General features: G+C 40.9%; 2 protein-coding genes across 2 annotated transcripts; both read right to left on the bottom strand.

The window, feature by feature from the left end:
• Positions 1 to 1,998: 1,998 nt before the first annotated feature.
• LOC144002113 (TBC1 domain family member 10A-like) lies at positions 1,999 to 9,727 on the bottom strand. The gene is made up of 9 exons (XM_077497038.1): positions 9,192 to 9,727; positions 8,225 to 8,324; positions 7,751 to 7,858; positions 6,968 to 7,074; positions 6,705 to 6,819; positions 6,401 to 6,466; positions 5,294 to 5,483; positions 4,687 to 4,841; positions 1,999 to 3,960 (listed from the first exon to the last, which is right to left on the bottom strand). Exons 1-9 carry the CDS (start codon positions 9,377 to 9,379, stop codon positions 3,550 to 3,552), a joined length of 1,440 nt encoding a protein of 479 aa, XP_077353164.1. The 5' UTR covers positions 9,380 to 9,727; the 3' UTR covers positions 1,999 to 3,549.
• Positions 9,728 to 10,421: 694 nt separating this feature from the next.
• LOC144002014 (protein phosphatase PTC7 homolog) lies at positions 10,422 to 19,717 on the bottom strand. Its single transcript, XM_077496794.1, has 6 exons — positions 19,176 to 19,717; positions 17,270 to 17,449; positions 16,637 to 16,835; positions 14,800 to 14,923; positions 14,593 to 14,722; positions 10,422 to 13,323 (listed from the first exon to the last, which is right to left on the bottom strand). The coding sequence occupies exons 1-6, from the start codon at positions 19,375 to 19,377 to the stop codon at positions 13,265 to 13,267; spliced, it is 894 nt and encodes a 297-aa protein (XP_077352920.1). The 5' UTR covers positions 19,378 to 19,717; the 3' UTR covers positions 10,422 to 13,264.
• Between the last annotated feature and the right edge of the window lie 35 nt (positions 19,718 to 19,752).

Here is a 19,752-nt window from a genome sequence, read left to right as displayed (position 1 = left end):
ACTCCCCCCCATTTATAAATTTGGTTACTAGCATTTGTGGCCGCTGAGCACAAAAGTTTGATGCCCACCCCTGCTTTAGATGCTCACTGAGCTTAAAGTCCAACAACATTTGACATCACATTATGATGGTTTGACCTCCTCTTTTGTTATTATTCATACAGTTGAGTAGAAGAAGTAGAAAGATGAGATTTAACCAGCCTCCTACTGGGTTTTTGTCTTGTGGCCCTAACCTCTATGGCTCTAATCCCCTTTTGGGTAGAGGTCACATAAAGGGCACAGGGGGGATAAAAGGTGCAACTTTGTTACCAAAAAGCTCGAGACGAGCTTTACAGCTCACCAAGCCCAGACTTTAATCTCCCAGACGCTTCGCACATATGGCCACCTCCGCTACGATATCGCCCGTCCACCGCCAGTCAAAACGATACACGGCCAGAAAGGAATTCAGTCAATAATATGTTCATTATTATTATTTTCAACTGCCATCATTATTATATTTTCCATTATGTTTAAGAAAACGGATGGATGGATCGCAATGTTGATTAACAGAGTTGGCTCCATGATGCGCATAAGCAGCTTTGCTTCAGCTATTTAAGCCATTACTGCAATTGAAATGAAAACTTCACTCAGCGTTTCCTTAAAAGTGGTTATTGGGCCACAAACGTTTGCCTGGTTCAAACTGTCGCCATTAGAAAACATTCAAAACTGTACAGGGAGTATTTCAGGAAACATTTTAACATTAAGTAACAAAAACGTGCAAATTAACCACTGCTCATGGTTCCATTTAGTGTACTACTCACCCTTTGATGACATGTTGCAGCAAACGGAAAGTGAAGGGTTGATGAAGCAGCGTTAACTAGCTCATGCATTGAGCTGTTATACACTGTAAGCTGTCAGAAGTGTAAGAAGAAGTCTAGTTAGTATTTGTGATGGTAAAATGTTCAAACAATGAATTGTGCACTCACCAGTGATTCGGTGATGGATGTGGACAATCGTTAATGTTAAACCTGCTCGCCATTTACAATAGCAAATGTTAATTGTTTAATCTGCACATGTTCCAACATTTGTATTCACATCACACCATCATTAGTATTCATTGCGGACTGTGTCAGAGCATTTCACTCCTCAAAGTACCACATACACATCTTTGTACAGTTGAAGACATGGGCCTCGAGACAGGCTGCAGCTGACCTTCATCCTTCAGACATGTAAACTTGAAGCTAAACCGCCGCAGAGGGAATTCTCCCCCATTTGAGATGCTAATTCCTGGCCGAGCTGAAAGAGCGGGAGAAACAGGTGTCCGAGGACGTGTGCGGGTAGGCAGCGGGTGAATGCTAACGAACACAGGCTGTACTGTTACTGTATTATTCAACTATGCCTCAGCTCTGTGCGTGAGTGGCATTTTGCTCTCTTGTCTCACTGTCTTTGTTTAGGATTAAATAATAGCTTCATTGTTAAGTCAAGTCAAACCTTGCATGGATGGATTTGATACTGTTTTTACGCTATTTACACACCACAGCTTGATCCAAGTGGTCTATTATTGGATTACACAAGTTTGTGCGTCTTAATCATTCATTAGTGTGTTGTCCTCTAATCTCCCAAATGTTTAAGTGACAGCTAAGTGGCGCCATCTATAGACAATAGAATGTTTTTCATCTGAATACAAAAATGTGGGAGTATGCCAAACCCAGTGGTTGGCACGTCTGCCTTGCAGTTGAGATTCAGGTTTGGAATCTCAGCTCCGGCCTTCCTTTGTGGAGTTTGCAGCTGCCTTTCATAGTCTAAAAACATGGCTGTGGGTTCATTAAAGACTGTTGGTTTTCTCCATAAGCATGAATGCTAGTGAACGTTCATCTATGTGTCCTGTGATTGGTTGGCAACCAGTCCTGGGTGCACCCCTCCTTTTATCCAAACTCAGTTAGCTCAGTAGTTGTAAAATATTCTAGTCCATAAGCTAGTTGTGAAGACTTTATGATTAAAAGAAACACATGACACACTGGAAATGGTGCCATACCCACCACGGTCCCTTTATAAAGTTGATTTCAGACAAAAATGCATTACACTTTTTCAACAAGTTTATCCCATATCATAGCAATCATCCTATACAGAGGTTAATGCTTTACCTCTGATTTTAATTACACCGCTCCCCGCTAAAAGTGCAAAAGAAACATTTAGAGTTTGATTTTATATGTCATTGTAAAAAAAAAAAAATAGTTATACATTCATTGGGCTGCATTTGTGTTAGGATTGTATAAAAATACACCATTTTATATAGCTGGCTCAGAAACGGGGGCTGGCTGTAAACCGGATGCATGACACCAACAAAAACAACATCCAAATACTGGAGTATTATTATTATTTTCTACCCCAGTAATAGTCCTTGAAAGTTTTTATGCCCAGCATGCCTGATTTTGCATTCACGCGCGCTCATTTCATTCCCAACATGATTAAACACTCCCGGTCTGACAGATACTGTACAACACACCCAACTTAAAAATCTTTGGCTTGGTGGCACAGCAATGTCCCTGAACGTTTCCTTCATTAAAAGAAGTGGAGTCGTCAAAGTAGTGTGAAGGCGTTCAGAAATGTACGACGACAGTTATTCAGAGACTGACACAGAGGCTGGCAAAGTAGGAAACATAAGATTTGCTGGCAACGTGTGTAGTGTAGCAAGGGCGACCACTTGACACAACTTAAGGTACATATGCGCAACTTCATGATATCCAACATGAGAACTTTTCAAAAAGCTCGTGTAGTGAATCTCAATAGATGAACCTAAAATTGTGGCCGGTGAGTTACTTTACCATTTTCTGCTCTGACATAATCAGAATGCTTCTTTGCAGTAGCTGTTAAAGTCAGTTAGCATGTTAAGTCATGCACATCATTCGAGCTGCTCATCCTCTGATCAAACCTTAGAGGGGGGGGGGGATGCAAACTAGTTATCATCGCCACCTGCAGTTCATTAGTGGGATTACACATTTATAAGAGGTGTGCAGAAAGCAGTTCCAGTATTTATAGTCTATATCCTTTAAATCCAGCTAGCTACTATGCACTAGTACAGAAATCTGTTTGTCCTCACTAGTAAGACAATTCAACACACTAGTAGAATGAATGTCTCATTAAGATTCTTTTCTACTGCTAGTGTGACCATAAATAAATGCTCTAACGGCTCTAACGGCTTTCCATTCCACATTATAAAATTCTACTAGTCATCATCGAGCACTTCACTTCATTAATGACACACAGACGTGGAAGGCAGTCGTGGAAAAACTTTACTACTAAGGCAGTCAGTCATTCTACTAGTACTCTACACTTGCTTACTAGTGAGGACAAACTGTGTACTAGTGCCTGCACCGTAAGCTGGATATCAAGGATATTGAATAAACGGCTTTCAATAGACGTTTCACACTCTTCAGTAACATTCCCAAATGACGAATGTATTCTACAAATATGATAGTGTTTTGAAATTCTACACATTTTAGGAATCACGAGTGTTTAAGAAAATCCATTTCTGTGAAATTTCATCATATCAGTTACGGAATGATTGGTGTGCTACATATACGTGTCATGCTCGGCGCTGCTCACACTCTCTTTGGACGCGTGCATGCTCACTGGTTTCAGGAGTGGCGACGGTACCCCAAGAAGTGGCGGTGTTTTATCCATCTCCTGCGGCGGTGGTGTTTTCGACACCTCCTGCGGTGGCAGAACGCTCTTCTTGTGCTTCCTCCTTCTGGCCTTGCGAGTGTCCCTGGCGTCATCTACTTCCGAGGGGGATTCCACAATGATGGTGGGCCGCTGCCTCAAATCCTGCCGGGCCGGCGGCTCGGCGGCCATGACGGCCTTGGCGCCGTGCATCCTGGGAGGAGATCTGTAGTGGAGGTCGCCGTGGGTCTCTTTCCAGCGCCGCAGCTGTGCCAGGTGCTCTTTCTCGATGTCTTTCCCCGATATGGACAGCTCTATGGTCTGAATTGCAGTGGATTACATTGGCACATTTTACTGAGAAAATAACATAACCATAATAGGGGACCACAGGACAGCATGACGAGAAAGAAGCAGCAGGATAGCAAGGGTGCGGGAGCCTATTCACTTCGGGCAACAGTAATTGCGATTTTTTTTTTTTTTTTTTTGGAGGGGGAACCTCCATTATTAGCTAAAAAATGTGCCATACATCTATGTAGAAGTGAGAGGAAGAGCTTCATTTCGTTAGATCAGAGTGTTGCCCAAAATAAAAATAGTGGTTTGCATGCCATTGAAATCCTTTTTTTTTTTTTTTTTCCTCCAGATTTCAGCAAGAAAAAATAAAAAAAAAGTATGCCAAGTTTATGTAATTCTTGTTTGACTAATGCACGTCACTCGATTTGTGAAGATACCGGGGAACTGCTTTAAATGGTGTATATGTGTGTCGGGGGGGAACTCATTTAACTTGAATTTTATGCTCACAAAAAGTTTACCATCCTTCCTGTAGGGTCTGTGGCTATAAGAATGTTTTAAAAGGCCTCTTTGATCATATTTTAGATCTCACCAAACGTGATCACCACCAAAAACGGGCCATATGGAGTCAAGAGTATTCAAATGTCAACAGTATTAAAAAGTTATGCCATCATGTTTTTGCTACTCAGTCAAAAATATTGTATATTGGAGCTTGCGGTTAGTAGCATCAATTTACATTTATATAGAGAACAAACTCACCTCTTGCACCAGGTAACTCTCTTGCATGTAGTGTGGAGGTATGGCCCGGAAACGCTCCATTGTTTCATAGAGTCCCGGGCATGTCTTCACCTTCTCTTGAGTTCCCAGCATGCATTTGAGGAGGACCAGGCCCACACGAAACAGTATCTTCACTCCTAAGAGCAAGAAGAACGACTTACTATGAGGGCAGATACGGCTGGGGAAACCGCATCAAAACATGATAAATGTTGAAACAAAGGTTGTTGTTTTTTGTTTGTTTGTTTTTTATAATGTAAGTGGAATCGTACACACAGATGGATAAAAAGATCACTTTAAAAAGAGATATTTATGTGTAAATACTCCATCACTAATCATCTAATCACTAGATGGCTGAAGGTGCAAATAACCTTTGAACTTGCATGCTGCCATTCAGACAACAGAGTACCTTTGTGTTTAACTAAACAGGCCCACATTTCACACTGCGTAAGTACATTTTTAAGTCAATTGATATGAGATGATTAGTGCCGGTGGTGTGCTGTAATATTTTTTTCCCACAATGTAAAATATGGGCCTTGATTCAATAAGGGTGGAGAGACACTGAACAGCACATGAGTGATAAATCTCTCACCCTCACAGAGGAACATGTCCCACACGCGGAGCACGGACGCCCAGGGAAGCGTGCGGGAGAAGGCGCACATGAACCACTCGGTCATGTACAAGATGGGCTCCAGCTTGTGCTGCTTGAGGTGACGGTGCGCCATGGGCGACACCCGCCGCAGCAGAGCGTGCAGGATCTCTCCGTCCAGCTGAATGGCCTCCTGCAGGGGACAACGTGGACACATTAAGCGGACGGATGCACAGGCAGGACCAACTCCTTTCGTTCCTTGGCTTAATCTCTTTATCTCATCTCATTATGCTATTAGGCAGTTGGTGTATCGGTGTCAGTCAAGGGACAGATCCAAAGAAACAATGTGGGAAATGCGGGGAATGGCACTGTGGATCAGATAAAAGAAAAAAATCATAGAGTCTCACAGTGGTCACAAGAAATATACAGTGAACCCCAAACGCACCCGCTATACATGAAACTCCATGATAGTGTGACAAAGTCTAATATATACACTCCGACTCTGGATGATAGTGGTGTGTCAATGACAATAAAGGCTTTTCTATTCTATTCTGTTTCTATTTCAAAACATGATACTGTGAGGAGTCAAGTTACTATTTTATGGCAAAGCAGCCTTGGAATTGTTCAAGGTGCACAAATTAGGCTGACTTTCATAGACTAATGCGACTGAACACAAAATGTGAATCTAAGGTTCTGCCTTTACAAAGAAAATAATGTTCTTAAAAAAAAAAAAAAAAGAAAAAGAAAAAAAAAAGAAAAAAAAAGAAAAAAGAAAATAATGTTCTTTTTTTTTTTTATTGACAATGTCTGAAAGATAGTTACAATGTAATATCAGTTATTTCAAATTACACATCACGCAAATTAAACTATTTGAACAGCTCTTTGAAAAACAGAGTTTGAAAGCAGCGCAAATCGTAAAATATTGCTAAATTAGTACTTTCAAACCTCACACAGTAACAGATTGTGCGCATTGCAATGTGTAAAGTCACAGTGTACGACATACATGGCTGAAGTAGATAATAAATGGCCTGGTAAACACTATGAATTATATGTAACCCATTGAGAGTTGTGTAAATGTCCGTTGTTAATACAGCTGAGTGTGCATCTTACCAGCCCTGTACTGTAGTATCCAGGAAGGTACTTCTCACAAATCTGGACCAGGACCCAGAACGCATCCTAGGAAACAACACCACAACTTTCTAATGTTAGACAAGGACCCATGGAAGGACTATTTGTTTGATTTGTTTGAAACTGCTTTCATTGTGTACTCTATCATTAGATGTCTGTAGTTGTTTTTACTGGGGCCCTGCATGTGGATTTTTTTTAGGCTGATGCTGATATTTGGCAGAAAAAAATAAATATTACAAATTAATTGTTGTTCCCCAAATGCATTTGCAAATATGTTAATTTGTACCTCAGCAGGCATGTGCATGAGGAGCACAGCGGCAACTGGAGCCTGAGCTTGACAGTAGCCCTCCTCGGGACGGTGCAGGGTGTACGCCTTCAACACACGGAATAAGTCTTGCTGCCTGCATGTGTGGAAGAATGGATAAATGGATAAATAGATAATTTGTTAATCCAGAAAAAATCCCTCCAATGAATCTCAATGGCAGTCCATTATACACAGATTTCCATACACACAAACTCTAGTGAAAGAGCCAGCCAACCAGTGCTTACCCGTGTCCCCCTCTGGCTGAAAACATTTCATGGAAGGGAAACTGTCGGTGGAGGTCTCTCTCGATGACATCCACCCATTTGGGATCTCCGGGTTGGCTGTCCAGCTCCTTCAACGCACAATTTGGTGACATGAGTAGAAATGTGTCAGTGTGTGACAGTAAAGGGGACAATAAACTTTTTAAATTGTAAATGGACTGAACTGAAAAAGCGCTTTCTAAACTATATAGGGCACAATGGCTTATAAACAAAATCCTGGGACTGTGGCATACCTGCCAACCCATCATGTGCGAAATAAAACAATTAAGCCAAACTTTTGGAATCTGCCCCCTGAAAATGTATCAGCATCTCCATGCGTCTGTGTCAGTTTCACTGTACTACTGTATTTATTTCTACATTATTTTTTTTCAACCATTTGTCATGTAATTAATGCTGGCTTGGTGTTCATGGCATTCACCATTCTTATTTACACTAGCAGCAATGTTGTCATAACCAAAAGTTGTTATTCTAAAAAGTGTTACACTGTAGAGGGAAACGTATGCCAAGAAGTATTTGTGTTAATTTAACATTTATATTAATATTGTGTCAAACAATATTGATTAAAACAAGACATTTTCATCACATTTTTAAGAGGTAATTCAAGTATCTATACACAGTATGGTAAATGCAAATAAGTACTTGGTCAGAAAAAAAGTGGTATCGGTGTAATCCATTGTTGGATCTGTGGAATTAATACTGGAGGCGCTTTAAATTCCATTTGCACAAAACATGAAATGTTAAGCTGACCTCGAACTTGCCCCGGTTTTGCTCCTCCTTCACTTTGCCTCCAGTGAGGTAGAGCCAGGCGCGACCACGCAGCGATGGCGGGATCCCCTTCTGGCAGCGTTCTTTCACCTGGTTACAACGTAGAGCGCTTTCAGGAAATAAAATACACAAATAAAGTCTAGGTTTGAATTATTGGTCCACTGTGATATGTTTAGCATTCTCACTGGTCAGATGTGACAAGACTATTAGTAAATGTATTAGCGGCATGAAGCTATGTCGTAAAAACCCATAAATTCATCATGTCAGGGTATTTTTTTTTTTTTTAGCAGAATTGAAGTTTGTATTCACACATATATTCCACTAATTTCAAGAGTATCTTGCTAATTAATTATGGCTATGGCTTTTACCCAGCTCTGTACACATTCATAAAGGTGTCTGTCTGTTTAGAAGAAAAAAAAAAAAAAAGTGATGTTTTGGGGGCAGGCAAGGAGAGACCTTCCTGTGTTTTTTAGCCATCCATTTATCCCAACTGTTGAGCATCTCCAGCCATTTGGCCTCTCGGTGCCTCAGCACCTCGGTGGGGATTTCTTCTGCACTGTGGAGAGAAAATCAAAATATAAATAAGCTACTCTCTTCTCAGTTCTGTGTTCTGTCATGTATAAATAGTGAAGGCTGGGACACTAGAAATATCTGATCTTTTCCTTATACATTCAGACAGGAAAAGGATCTAGCAGAGCAATGGCCATCCTCAGCAACCAAGTTTCCTGAAAACAGGAAGCTGTGGGAGAACTTTGTCCTAGTTCCCTTTCACTAACAATGTTACTTTACTGTAGTACCGCTACAATATATCACTTTGCTATACTATATTACAATCACATCCAGTGAATTAAAACTGCATTATAATCTCTGTCAAGGCAGATTTTAATACAGCTGTTGTACATAATGTGGCTGAAATATAAAGTAACAGACAGAACAATTACATACACCACTTTATGATAGAAGTCTGTATTTATCTGTATTATCACAACCTCTTGCCATTGATACACCAGAATATGGTAATTGATTTGTTCAATTAAGCAGGTGCCGAATTCACAGTATGTACATAGAACTTTGTAATGTAAACAATACACTACTAACAAAAAGTTTAATTCGGCATGAATTTCAGGATGAGTGCACTATAACGTCTTTAGGTGAACTCTAGTTGACCTCTTAAATTTTGACTGCACCTGTCCAACTTTTCAGTGTTTCAATACTTTTTGTACCGTGCTGATTTCTCACAGCCTAATGCACAACATGATTGTGTGTGTTTGTGTGTATTTCCAAGAATATTGGACAGTTACGTATACTGTAGTGGATTTTAGGTACATATTGAATTCATTTGACCCGAAACACGATAGTCACTTTGTGTGAGTAATTTTGAAAGAAAAAAAAAGAAAGAAAAAAAAAGTTTTAAATAACTTACTGGAGTCCCGGGTACTGTTGGGCTCCACCTGTGAAGCCGTACTTGTCCACCTCTTTCTCCCCAGACGTGTCAGTGCCATCCGAGTCGAGAGTGACTGCTTCGGAGCCAAACGACCGAGTGCTACCGTTGCTTGTCAGCTGCTCCGCGCTACCCTCAAAGTCAAGCTCTCCATTGTCGGTTGTTGCCATTTAGCCAACATTTATCTTCGCAGAAAAACCGCCTCGGTAAAAACGTAAACCACACTTGCCTCGGCTTATTTTTTACTCGCCTCCATAATAGCGCAACTACTGTCACGGGCTATGCTAACTAAGGTGGCTAAGAGGGGATGCTTCTTAGCTTTTTTGCTGTTAAGTCCCCATACATAAAAGTCACATTATACGGTGGAATTAGCGTCATTATTGTTCCACGAAAATATTCGCTAAAAGTAATGGGGCGTGTGCGGACTCGGAGCTAACGCGCTAGCATCACACACACCTGGCAGCTGAATGGTGTCGTCGCTAAATCTCTGCTACTGTCAGCAGGAATGCAGACTAGCACGTTAGTACATAAACAAAACAGTTCTCCGCCGCCCCCTATGGACTCAACGACGAACTGCAGCTTTACAGAAACAAAATACTAAATACCTGGTATAGATTATTCTTTAGCATCAAAAATACGTTTAATAAAAACAAAACTAAACAAAAATATTCAGGGGAAAAACGAGACATTCAAAATTCAACATTTTAAAGAATTAATTGGAAAACAAAGTAACACCATAAATAAATCCCATGTAAATTAGCTATTAAAAACTATTAACCATGCCAGTGTCATGACGACCAATGAAGCCAAATGTGATTGGTTGGACATGAGATACCAGTGTTCTCCAATTCCGGTCCTTGAGGTCCGGAGTCCTGCAGGTTTTAGATGTTTCCGCCCAATAGTACGCCTGAGTCATATAATCAGCTCACCAGCATGCCTGATAAGGATCCTGATCTTTAGTATCAGTTATGTTGGTTGGCGGAAACATCTAAAATCTGCAGAACTCCGGACCTCGAGGACCGGAATTGGTGAACTCTGAGATCGACGTTAACCGCTCTGGTAGTTTTGTGCCCACTGAATTTGAATTCAGACTTTTGAATTCAACATTACAAAACGGATGTAATATTTTGATGTTAGAATTTTAAGCCCATCGAATGTTGCAGATTTACATTAAACCTGATCAGAGCTGTAATGAATCCAGTCAAAAACATGTTTAAATATAAATACTATGGATTTTTATTTAAATATTGTACATTTTCTGAAAACATATTTACATCAATTAGACTTGCATTGTTACACTCTTGACAGTTGTACCGTTCACCCATACAAATATCGCTTGTTGGAAAAAGGACAATCATACCATTCGTATAGATGGCAGAAGCACCTTTGCTTGATGGGGACAACACAAACGGGGTGATGGGTGATGGGTTTACCCCCCCCCTCAATGGGCATTTGCGGACTGCATTGAACAACAAACACTAGACAACATGGACGAGACAAGCTTGCAATGACAGGGAAGGCCTCTTGATGACAGGTCTATCGACGTGTTAAGGCTGAAACAGTGCTCCCCCTTTTTCAGTCACGCGCTAATTTTCACAGCATCTCTGCCTTTGCATATACATGAAATATTTCCAGAATATGTGCATTCTAAAGACGTACAACTAGAACAGATTGACTGAAACCATGCAATGAGAACAGCAGAGGCAAATAATTAGTAACTATATTGTGAAGACTTTTTTTTTTTCAATTACATAAAACAGTTACATCATTGGTCTCCACCAACACATTGCTTACAGCAGGGCCCACAGTACAGATCCGGGTCCCTAATATGCATTCTATGGCTTTCTTTCTTTGGCTTCAGAAACCTGTCGTGCAGAAGCGTTGCAACCCCCCCCCAAAAAAAAAAAAAAAAAAAAAAAAAAAAAGACAACCTTCTTCAGAGACGCATCTGGCCATCACACGATATTCCGAGCACAAATTGTGTACAGTATTGCTGCATAATGTTTACAACCACAAGGCGTACTGATGAATACACAAAGAAAATGTGTCTTTGGAGCGCCCACTTTGAAACCGTCAAGACATGTTGTCCCGAGTAGTGTTAGCTGAAGGGCATCTTGCCATGAGCGGAACGGTAGGACTTGGGATTCATTTGAGTAAGGGGATTAACTACTCAGTACACACACAGACACACGCACTCTTTACAATCACGGGGACTGTGTTCATGTAATTCCGCTCATATACTCACATTACACACAAGCAGCAGCAAAATGAGCAATAAATGCAAACAGGACAAAATAGGAAGTATAAAAAAAAAAAAATCTAAGCTACACCTTTGTCATCAGTCATACATACCGAATTTCCTCAAATAGTACCCTCGTCATACACTTGAAAAAAATAAACACCACACCTTAAATAACAGTAAAATCCAGGATAGTCCCACTAGGTGGCAGTGTAATAAGAATCGTCACTATCCAACAGAAAGCATGAATTGCCAAATTTGTAACTTTTATTTGAATTTTTGTTGTTGTTGTTGTTTTTAATACAACTGCAAATATTTTTTAACTATGCTTTCGTTTTCTATGGCAGCACAGTAGACCTCAAATCAGTTCGGACCTTCCTCTATGTTGTTTACTTGCTCTCCCATTCTAGCACAGGTTTTCTCCAGACATGACTAAAACATGCATGCTAGGCTGTTTGTCCTTAATATGTACACTGCGATTGACTATCGAGGCTAAGCCAGCTCACCAATGACCCTAACAAATAAGACAGCAGTGAGCAGAAATTATTTATTGACCCTAGTGAGCATAGGTACAAAAAATGGATGGAGAACTTCGTATAAAGTATATTTGTATACTTACACGGCTTTTTAACAATTAAATGCTCTTCCACAAGATAACAAAAGGTACATTTAACCGGTTAGCCACCTGTTGCAAGTACATCGGCTTTATGTTCGACTCAACAGGCCTGGCGGTCAGACAGATCACAATGAAACTGACAAGCTGACAACCAAAAGTGGTGCTAAGGTTTGGACTCAATTGGAGATGATTTCAGTATAGATCATTTTTGTTTGGTGGTGTGCAGTGAGAATGTTCTAATGTTATGTGCCCACACGCTGCAATTGAAAAATGGACGGATAAAATCTTTACAATGCCTTTAATATTTTCAAAGATGATCTCAAATAATAAACAACTACCAAGGAAATACAGCATTTCATCTGGGCAGACACTTTCAAACGTCATCCTTTAAAAAAAATATACCTCTATCTTCACACTTGACCTATATATTGACCTACCAACTGTTAGCATTACCAGATGCTATAGCATTTCTCTTAACATCAAACATGACACACATTCTAACGCAAACACACGCACTTACTCCCTTTCTTACCACACCATCTCAGCAAATGTTCGTCTCAGCAAGTGGAAGTGTGGGGATTAATCAAATGTCTGTGAACGCATCACTCACGACAGGAAATCGAACCAAAGTAATTCCAAAAGTAGAGAAGACGGTCCAAAAACAAAACTATTTACAACCGCGAACAGGCACATCCCAAATCTAGATAACCTTTTGGCTCTACTGAGTCTTATAGGCTTTTATTTAGTTCCCTCAGCTAGTTAACGACTAGCTAGCTCATCCTTCACATTCCCAAAGCCAACTCCTCTGCAATCGGCCTCAAACGGAGCTATCGAAACACATTCAAGCTCAATTGTTAATTCTTGAAGCAAAGAACCCGCAAAGCCTGGCTTACTCCTCTTACTGTGTCACTTCTTACTCAATGACGTGCAATGTGGACACCGAATGTGCCGCGTTGGGCTTCTCCTGCGTCAAGATCAACATGGATCTATCCTAGCTGCCCGCTTCCCCTTTGATGCTCCACACAACAGAGGACGAAGAAACACGCACAAAAATGGACAGAGGTGAATGAGTGGGTGGCGTGTCGGTGAGCCGGTAGGGCGGAGGAAGTGTTAGGCGGACGGGAGGGGGTGAGTGAGCCCTGCAAAAGGAGCGCAACGCACTCCGCCACATACAAGCACAGATTCGAGCACGCGCGCTTCCTAGTCTGTATATTCAGCCACGATGGACAGCAGCACCGTGATGTCGTCTGGCTTTCCTCCTGCAGAACAGACGGGACAGATAAGCGAGGAGCCAAGTTACGTTTCAAGTGCTTGTGATGGTGCTGGGGTCATGTGACAGCAACAGTGGCCAACCGGAGACATGCAATGATTCATTTGTCTTTACAAATGCTCGCTTTGGGGGGGGGCAGCCATTTTACTACTTTCTGGCGCTTGAAAATGACATCACAGTTGCTCAGGACTCAGGTAATGACCAACCACAGCTCAGCTTGTGATCATCGAATGACCAAACTCAGAAAACATGTGAGCCATGATTGGACGGGACTTGGGTTGATTTAATGTGTGTGTTTACAGTATAAATATTCTATTTAATAGACATTTTAGACAGATGCAGCTCAATAGAAAAGCTCATTTCAGTTATTCAATTTTAATGTGAGACTTGTTCAACAGAAAAACTATACTGAAAATATTTTTTGTAATTTTTGTTATCAAAATTACAAAAAAACAAACAAAAAAAACCCATCCTGCAATATTTCATTACATCAATTGTATTGGATAGTAATGAAATACGTTTTCCGCAATACATTTATCAACATGTACCTGTGACATTTAATCAACTCAATATTAAGGATAGACCAATTATCGGCCAGTCCAATTATAAAAATGCCAAATATCGGCATCGGCCTTTTTACGAATCTGAAGGCTCATAAAGCAAGTATCTCACCGAGCGGTGATAGCTTGCGAACGTAGCAAAATTCAGACAATTTTTACTGTCTGCAAAGATTTTTTGAAACCTTTGACGAACCCAAAATTAGCTACATTTGCATGAATTTGTCGCTCAGTCAGATACAGGGAATTTTTCATTGAGAGATGTATTTAAATTTTTACTTTATAAAAAAAATAAAAAATAAAAATATGTTGACACGGGGAACTCCCTACACTTATTTTTAAAAATTTAAGTAAAAAAAAATAATAATAAAAAAAATAAAAATAAATTAAAAAAAAAAAAAAAAAAGAAGTTATGTTGAAATTTTGGAAAACTATTTACAAAATAAAGCTGTCAATTCTTAATGTTTGAATTTAAAAAATTATTATTACTTTTTTTTGTTTAATTTTGACGCTAATATTTTCTCTTTTACGGCAAATGAATATCGGCTTGAAATATCAGTTATCGGTCTCCTTGGTTACTAATAAATCGGTGTTGGCCTTGAAAAAAACCCATATCGGTCTATCACGAGTCAATATAATTTCTGTCGCAAAACAACATTTGTATACAATTAGTGTTCCCGGAATCTGAGGGACACACTTACCTCTTACATTCAGGCCATTGTCACATGCAAACTGTGCAAACGGGGACATGTAGTTGGGATCATAGGCGAGGTCGTGAGCTTGCTTTGCTATACTCTGTGCGGTCTGCAGGATGCTGTCATAATTTGTGGCCTGGAGGATGAAATATCAAATAAGAGAGAATCTTATCTGCACAGCATGTACATGCTGATGTAAAAAGAAAGTCCCACCTTGAGTTTTTTGAGCTCCTGTAGAATCATGTAGTCAGGCATGTTGTCAAAGAGGCCGTCTGTGGCGGTGAGGATGATGTCACCGAGCTGCACGTCAAAGGAGGAGCTGTCAGCAGCTTCTGGACTAAAAGTGGAAAAAAGGACAAAGAGTTAAGAGACGCGCGAAACTGGAGCTCTTTCACTTGATCATTGAGGAGGAGGTCGCTTGGACACGGTGTTTGTTAACTGGAACTGATGACATGGTAGCAGTCTGGCTTTCATCAGTCTTGCTGATGTTACGGCTGCAGTTATATGGATTGTCTCTCATCATTGTCACCCGAGTGACGACGAAAAAAAAAAAAAAAAATCATAATAATAATAATAATAATCACAAGTATAGGGCCTTTGTATTTTCAAATGCCAATTCATCACAGGTGCACAGACCAATGTGCAACATCCATTTGTAGTAAATAAACAAATCTAATGTTAAAATAACTCAATGATTTCTATAAATCACAGCTCTAAAAGTCCATGTTTTTTTTTTTTTTAACAAATTGGTACAGAATTTTGAGTCATATTGTGCTTTGTGTCATGAACTCTGCTTCAGCAGAAACATTAGTGAGTGACATATTACGCATGCAGATGACTATCATTATCTGGGGTTTATTTTTATTTTTGTGCTCGAAATTAGCCCTGGCATGGCTCCCAAGGACGGTGAAAAGTGCAAGTGATTGTGCTATTAGGAAACCCTGGAAAGTGTTGTGGTTCCGGCGGCGCCAAGCATCTGTGAAAAGGAAATTTGATTCTGCTTTGGGGATATTCCATTAATGTTTATGGGAATCCATAAATGGGTGTTTGTCAGTGCCTGAAGGCTGTGTACCTAATGTAAAATAATACCATTCAGCTAATGGAAATTTAGCTACATCCAAAATGGCATGCTCCCGACACCATTTTGTAGCGTACTATGTCATAGTAATAAGAAATATACTGACAAACATGGTTTTGAGGTGAGTGCACAATAAATTAGTTTGCACAACGACAGATGAGAATTTGTGGTTACTAGGGGTGTTAAAAAAAATCGATTCGGCAATATATCGCGATACTACATCGCGCAATTCTCGAATCGATTCAATAGGAGGCTGAATCGATTTTTAAACTTCCATTTTTAATGGAAAAATATTCAACAAAACGTCTGACTTCGGGTTAGGGTTCACACCTTAAGCATGGAAGAATGTTTTATGAACGGAACATTAAGCCTTCATGTTTTATTTTAATGCTGTTCAAACATGAAACAGATTACAACCTGTATAAGACTGAAGTTTCAGATAAATAAACAATACATTTTCATACAAATCTTACACTCTACAAGTTTACTGATGAGTATTTTCTAAATTTGAATGAAAAAAATTGCAGCAATTGACTTATAAATTCGCATCGGAATTAATCGGTATCGAATCGAATCGTGACCTGTGAATCGTGATACGAATCGAATCGTAAGGTACTAGGCAATTCACACCCTTAGTGGTTACATCACACAAAAATGATACTGAGTGTTATCCTTATGGATTTTCATTTGATTGTTTTATATTCATGGCCTAGAAGCATTTTTTATATAAATATTTGATTATGACTCTACTACTGTCTTGATGCAGTTTAGTGATAGACTAAGGCGTATTCCAAAAAAACCCCATTACTGCCCTAGGAACAAAACTCCATCGTAAAAGCAAGCACTTGATAACTCACAAATTCACCTGTGACATTTGTTCATTTAGCATGAAGCCAGAGAGCAGATGCTGAGCACAACAAAAACTAAAGCGCACTTCCTTTTTGCAGTGCGTCTCAAGTCACCGCCGCCCACCTGTCACTAAGCACTACCCCTTCGGCCCCCGGTGGGGCGATGGATAGCTGGAAGGGCGTGTTGAAGTAGTGCTGCTGCTCGTCCGAACGGTGCACCACCTCGCCTCCGCGCACCACCAGGAAGCCCGAGTCGCCAAGGTTACACGTGTGGAGCTGGTGACTCCGTCGGTCCAGCACCACGATGCAGGCGGTGCTGCTCCCTAAAAACAGTAAATGTGGCATTACGGCATAATCTAACATAATCTTACCAGGACCTTGGGATGTTTAGTTATTATTTATGCTGCTGGGCGACTGCAGCCTTGGGAGGCAAACCTCGGAGTGGCCTTCAGCTGCAGAGCTCAAATACACATCATCCTTGCAATGAATACAAAAACAAAATGGCTTATTTGACAAACACGCTGACAAGTGTGAGCGTGGCCGCGGCAGATGGACAACGCGTCTCTGAAGACGTGACCTGGGTGTCGTGTTTGCCTCCTCCTGCAGTGTCACTTACATTCTTCACTTCCTGGAGCTCTGAGGCCACGATAGTCTCATCTCACTCATCTTCCTTAAGCTTTCATATTTCTAGATAGTTTTGTAAGATGCACTTGAGTGTGTGTGTGCTGAGGCGGATCGTGACTTTGTGGGGGCTCACCTAAAAGGGGAACTTTGTTCTGCAGGAGCTCATAGTAGCCTGACGTCAGGATGCCCACTGGATTGCTCGGAGTGAAGCGGCCTTCCTTCACCAGCCGCTCGCACGTTCTCATCAACGTGGCGGAGAACTGAGACGGGTCGACGCCATAGTCCCGCCAGCCTCCCACGCCGTCCGCTACACCTGTTAGACAAACAAGAAGTTTGGTATTTTCCTTCAAAGAGAGGAACATGATGCAGAGTATCATGGCACATAAAAATATTACCTACATAATTGAGTTATATAAATAGTTATCAGGGTTGGAGGCAGTTGCCACAATGCTCTGACATCTTGAAAATTGTTACTATTTGACCAGCATTGCATTAGCTGGGTTTTGGTTAACCTGCAATTGCATTATTAGGCCAGGCCAATGTGAGGGGTTGCATCAGTCATTCCTAAAATGGTTAAAGAAAAGAACTGCGTTCTTTCCTCCTGGAAATGTGTCAGTCAACTCTGCGGATTTTCTAAACGTTAAATATTGCTAATTTTCCAAACCAAAAATGTATCTCAACTGAGCATTATATTTTATGGTTTAACTTTTTAGATATATACTGTAAGATAAAACATTTATTTTTGAAGGTGAGGTGGCAATGAGTATGGGTAAAATGGCACAGATAAATATTGAGAATCTCTGGAAATTCAGGTTCGGAACCGGTTTAATGCCTGGTGCCCTTCATGATGCAACCCACCCATTTTTTGATCCATGCTTGGGACCGCCAGCTACTTGGTACTGGGTCACTGGTTGGGAATCAAACTGCACAAAAAGGGAGCAGCACTACCATTATGCTAAGCAATGGCATTTCAGTATAATGATGATGATTTAAGAAATCAAGGAACAATACACAACACGAAAATTCATGTTTAAAAAAAAAAAAAAAAAAAAAAGGCCAGGAAAAAAAAAAATGGTTTGAATGAGTTGTGTGTCACAGTATATGCACTGTGTCCATTTGAGCCAGGAAAACTCCTAGTCAAGTCACATCTGAAACCCTAAAGCTGACCTCCACATCACAAAGGCAAATATGCAATTAATAAGCTCTGCCTCGGAGATTGACTGATGCAGACATTCACATTCAGTGTAATATATATATATATATATATATATATATATATATATATATATATATATATATATATATAAGCGCCCTTTGATTATAGTGACATCACTGCCTTTAACTTTTGATCTCCCTGTCATGCCCAGAATTAAACTGCATCTAAGAGCAAATACGTTACGTTTAAAGGGAAGTTTGTAAGAAATCCCTTGCGTGTTTATTGCGTCCCTTGAATGACAACAACCCCCTCGATGGTCAGAGGAAATGCATTTTTTAAAAACAACAGTTTTAAAAGAACAGTTTTGCTAATCAAACAAGTCTGTGGACAAAAGCGAATAAGCTAAGCGGCGCTAACGCCGATGCTAGCAAAATGGCCGCCTCCATGCTCGACCATTCTGACCTTGTTGTTTTCTATCAGAGGGCTTCAAATATGTTTTTATTTCAACACCAAGTGTCTTTTAATGACTTTATATACACTTCCCGACTCGATTTGGTTAATTATCTTGCGCCGGTTTTTGCGTCGGAACGTATCTAGGTGAAAGGTCGTTTGGTTTGCGGCGCAAAAACTGCACCTGTCTAACAATGAAATTACGTAGTTGTAAGTCAGTTTCACAAAGTGAACATATGCCAGATGAAACAAATGGCAAACGAAAGATAGGGGAAACCGTTCCGCCGTGTAACCGGAGTGGGTGGGGGCTTTGGTGTTTTCATCGTGAGGTCAGTCCACGTGTAGGGGTGGACGGAACACTGAAGGTCAACCGGATACAACCGCAGCCCGCAGGCCGGTTAAATGTGTCCGCGAACCGTGTGCGTGATCTTACCCAAAACGTCTGCGCTCTTGTTCCTTGCGATGAAGCAGGCGTCGTCCCCGTAGCACATCCCTTTCTTAAGAATCCCCTTCCGAAAGTCCTTTCCGAAGCCATAACTGGCGGTAATGAGGCTGTAGTCGCGCCCGTCCGTCTGCGAGAGTCCACCGAGGACAGCCCTGGCTACCAGTCTGCCATAAGACAGTACGGATAACATCCCCACCCCAGCGAGAAGCCGAAGCAGCTCCCCTGCCCCGGTTTAAAGCCTTCTCACGCGGTCCTCTTTCTCGACTCGTCCCGCTCGGTCTCTTCTTCGGATTATTGCGTTTTTAGCCACCCCTGCACGCCAGACAGCTCCGCTCCTCGGAATTACTTACCTAACCGCCTACGTTAGCGCAAAACTAGCAATAAACACTTCGACGTTGGTTCTTTATTGCCGGTTTCATGTCTGTGGTTCCTCCACTGTTAATTCTCCTTACCGACATTTTTCCACTGTGTAGCTCGAGTACATACGGGTATCTGGCAGTTTACAGTCGTGACGCCACAGCCGCGGTGACATCAGCCAATGAGAAAGGCGGTAGACGTTCTGCCC

The sequence above is a fragment of the Festucalex cinctus genome, chromosome 15, assembly GCF_051991245.1.
Source record: "Festucalex cinctus isolate MCC-2025b chromosome 15, RoL_Fcin_1.0, whole genome shotgun sequence".
Classification (NCBI taxonomy): Eukaryota; Metazoa; Chordata; class Actinopteri; order Syngnathiformes; family Syngnathidae; genus Festucalex; species Festucalex cinctus.
This window is presented reverse-complemented; position numbering and strand designations above follow the sequence as displayed.

Excerpts from the sequence above, each read along its gene's own strand:
- LOC144002113 (XM_077497038.1), bottom strand. The coding sequence starts at position 9,379 with ATGGCAACAACCGACAATGGAGAGCTTGACTTTGAGGGTAGCGCGGAG. Across the intron at positions 7,859-8,224 it reads TGGCTAAAAAACACAGGAAG|GTGAAAGAACGCTGCCAGAA; the intron begins GTCTCTCCTTGC and ends CGTTGTAACCAG. Across the intron at positions 5,484-6,400 it reads GATACTACAGTACAGGGCTG|GAGGCCATTCAGCTGGACGG; the intron begins GTAAGATGCACA and ends TGTCCCCTGCAG.
- LOC144002014 (XM_077496794.1), bottom strand. The coding sequence starts at position 19,377 with ATGTTATCCGTACTGTCTTATGGCAGACTGGTAGCCAGGGCTGTCCTC. Across the intron at positions 14,924-16,636 it reads GGGGTAGTGCTTAGTGACAG|TCCAGAAGCTGCTGACAGCT; the intron begins GTGGGCGGCGGT and ends TTCCACTTTTAG. Across the intron at positions 13,324-14,592 it reads CAATGGCCTGAATGTAAGAG|GAGGAAAGCCAGACGACATC; the intron begins GTAAGTGTGTCC and ends TCTGTTCTGCAG.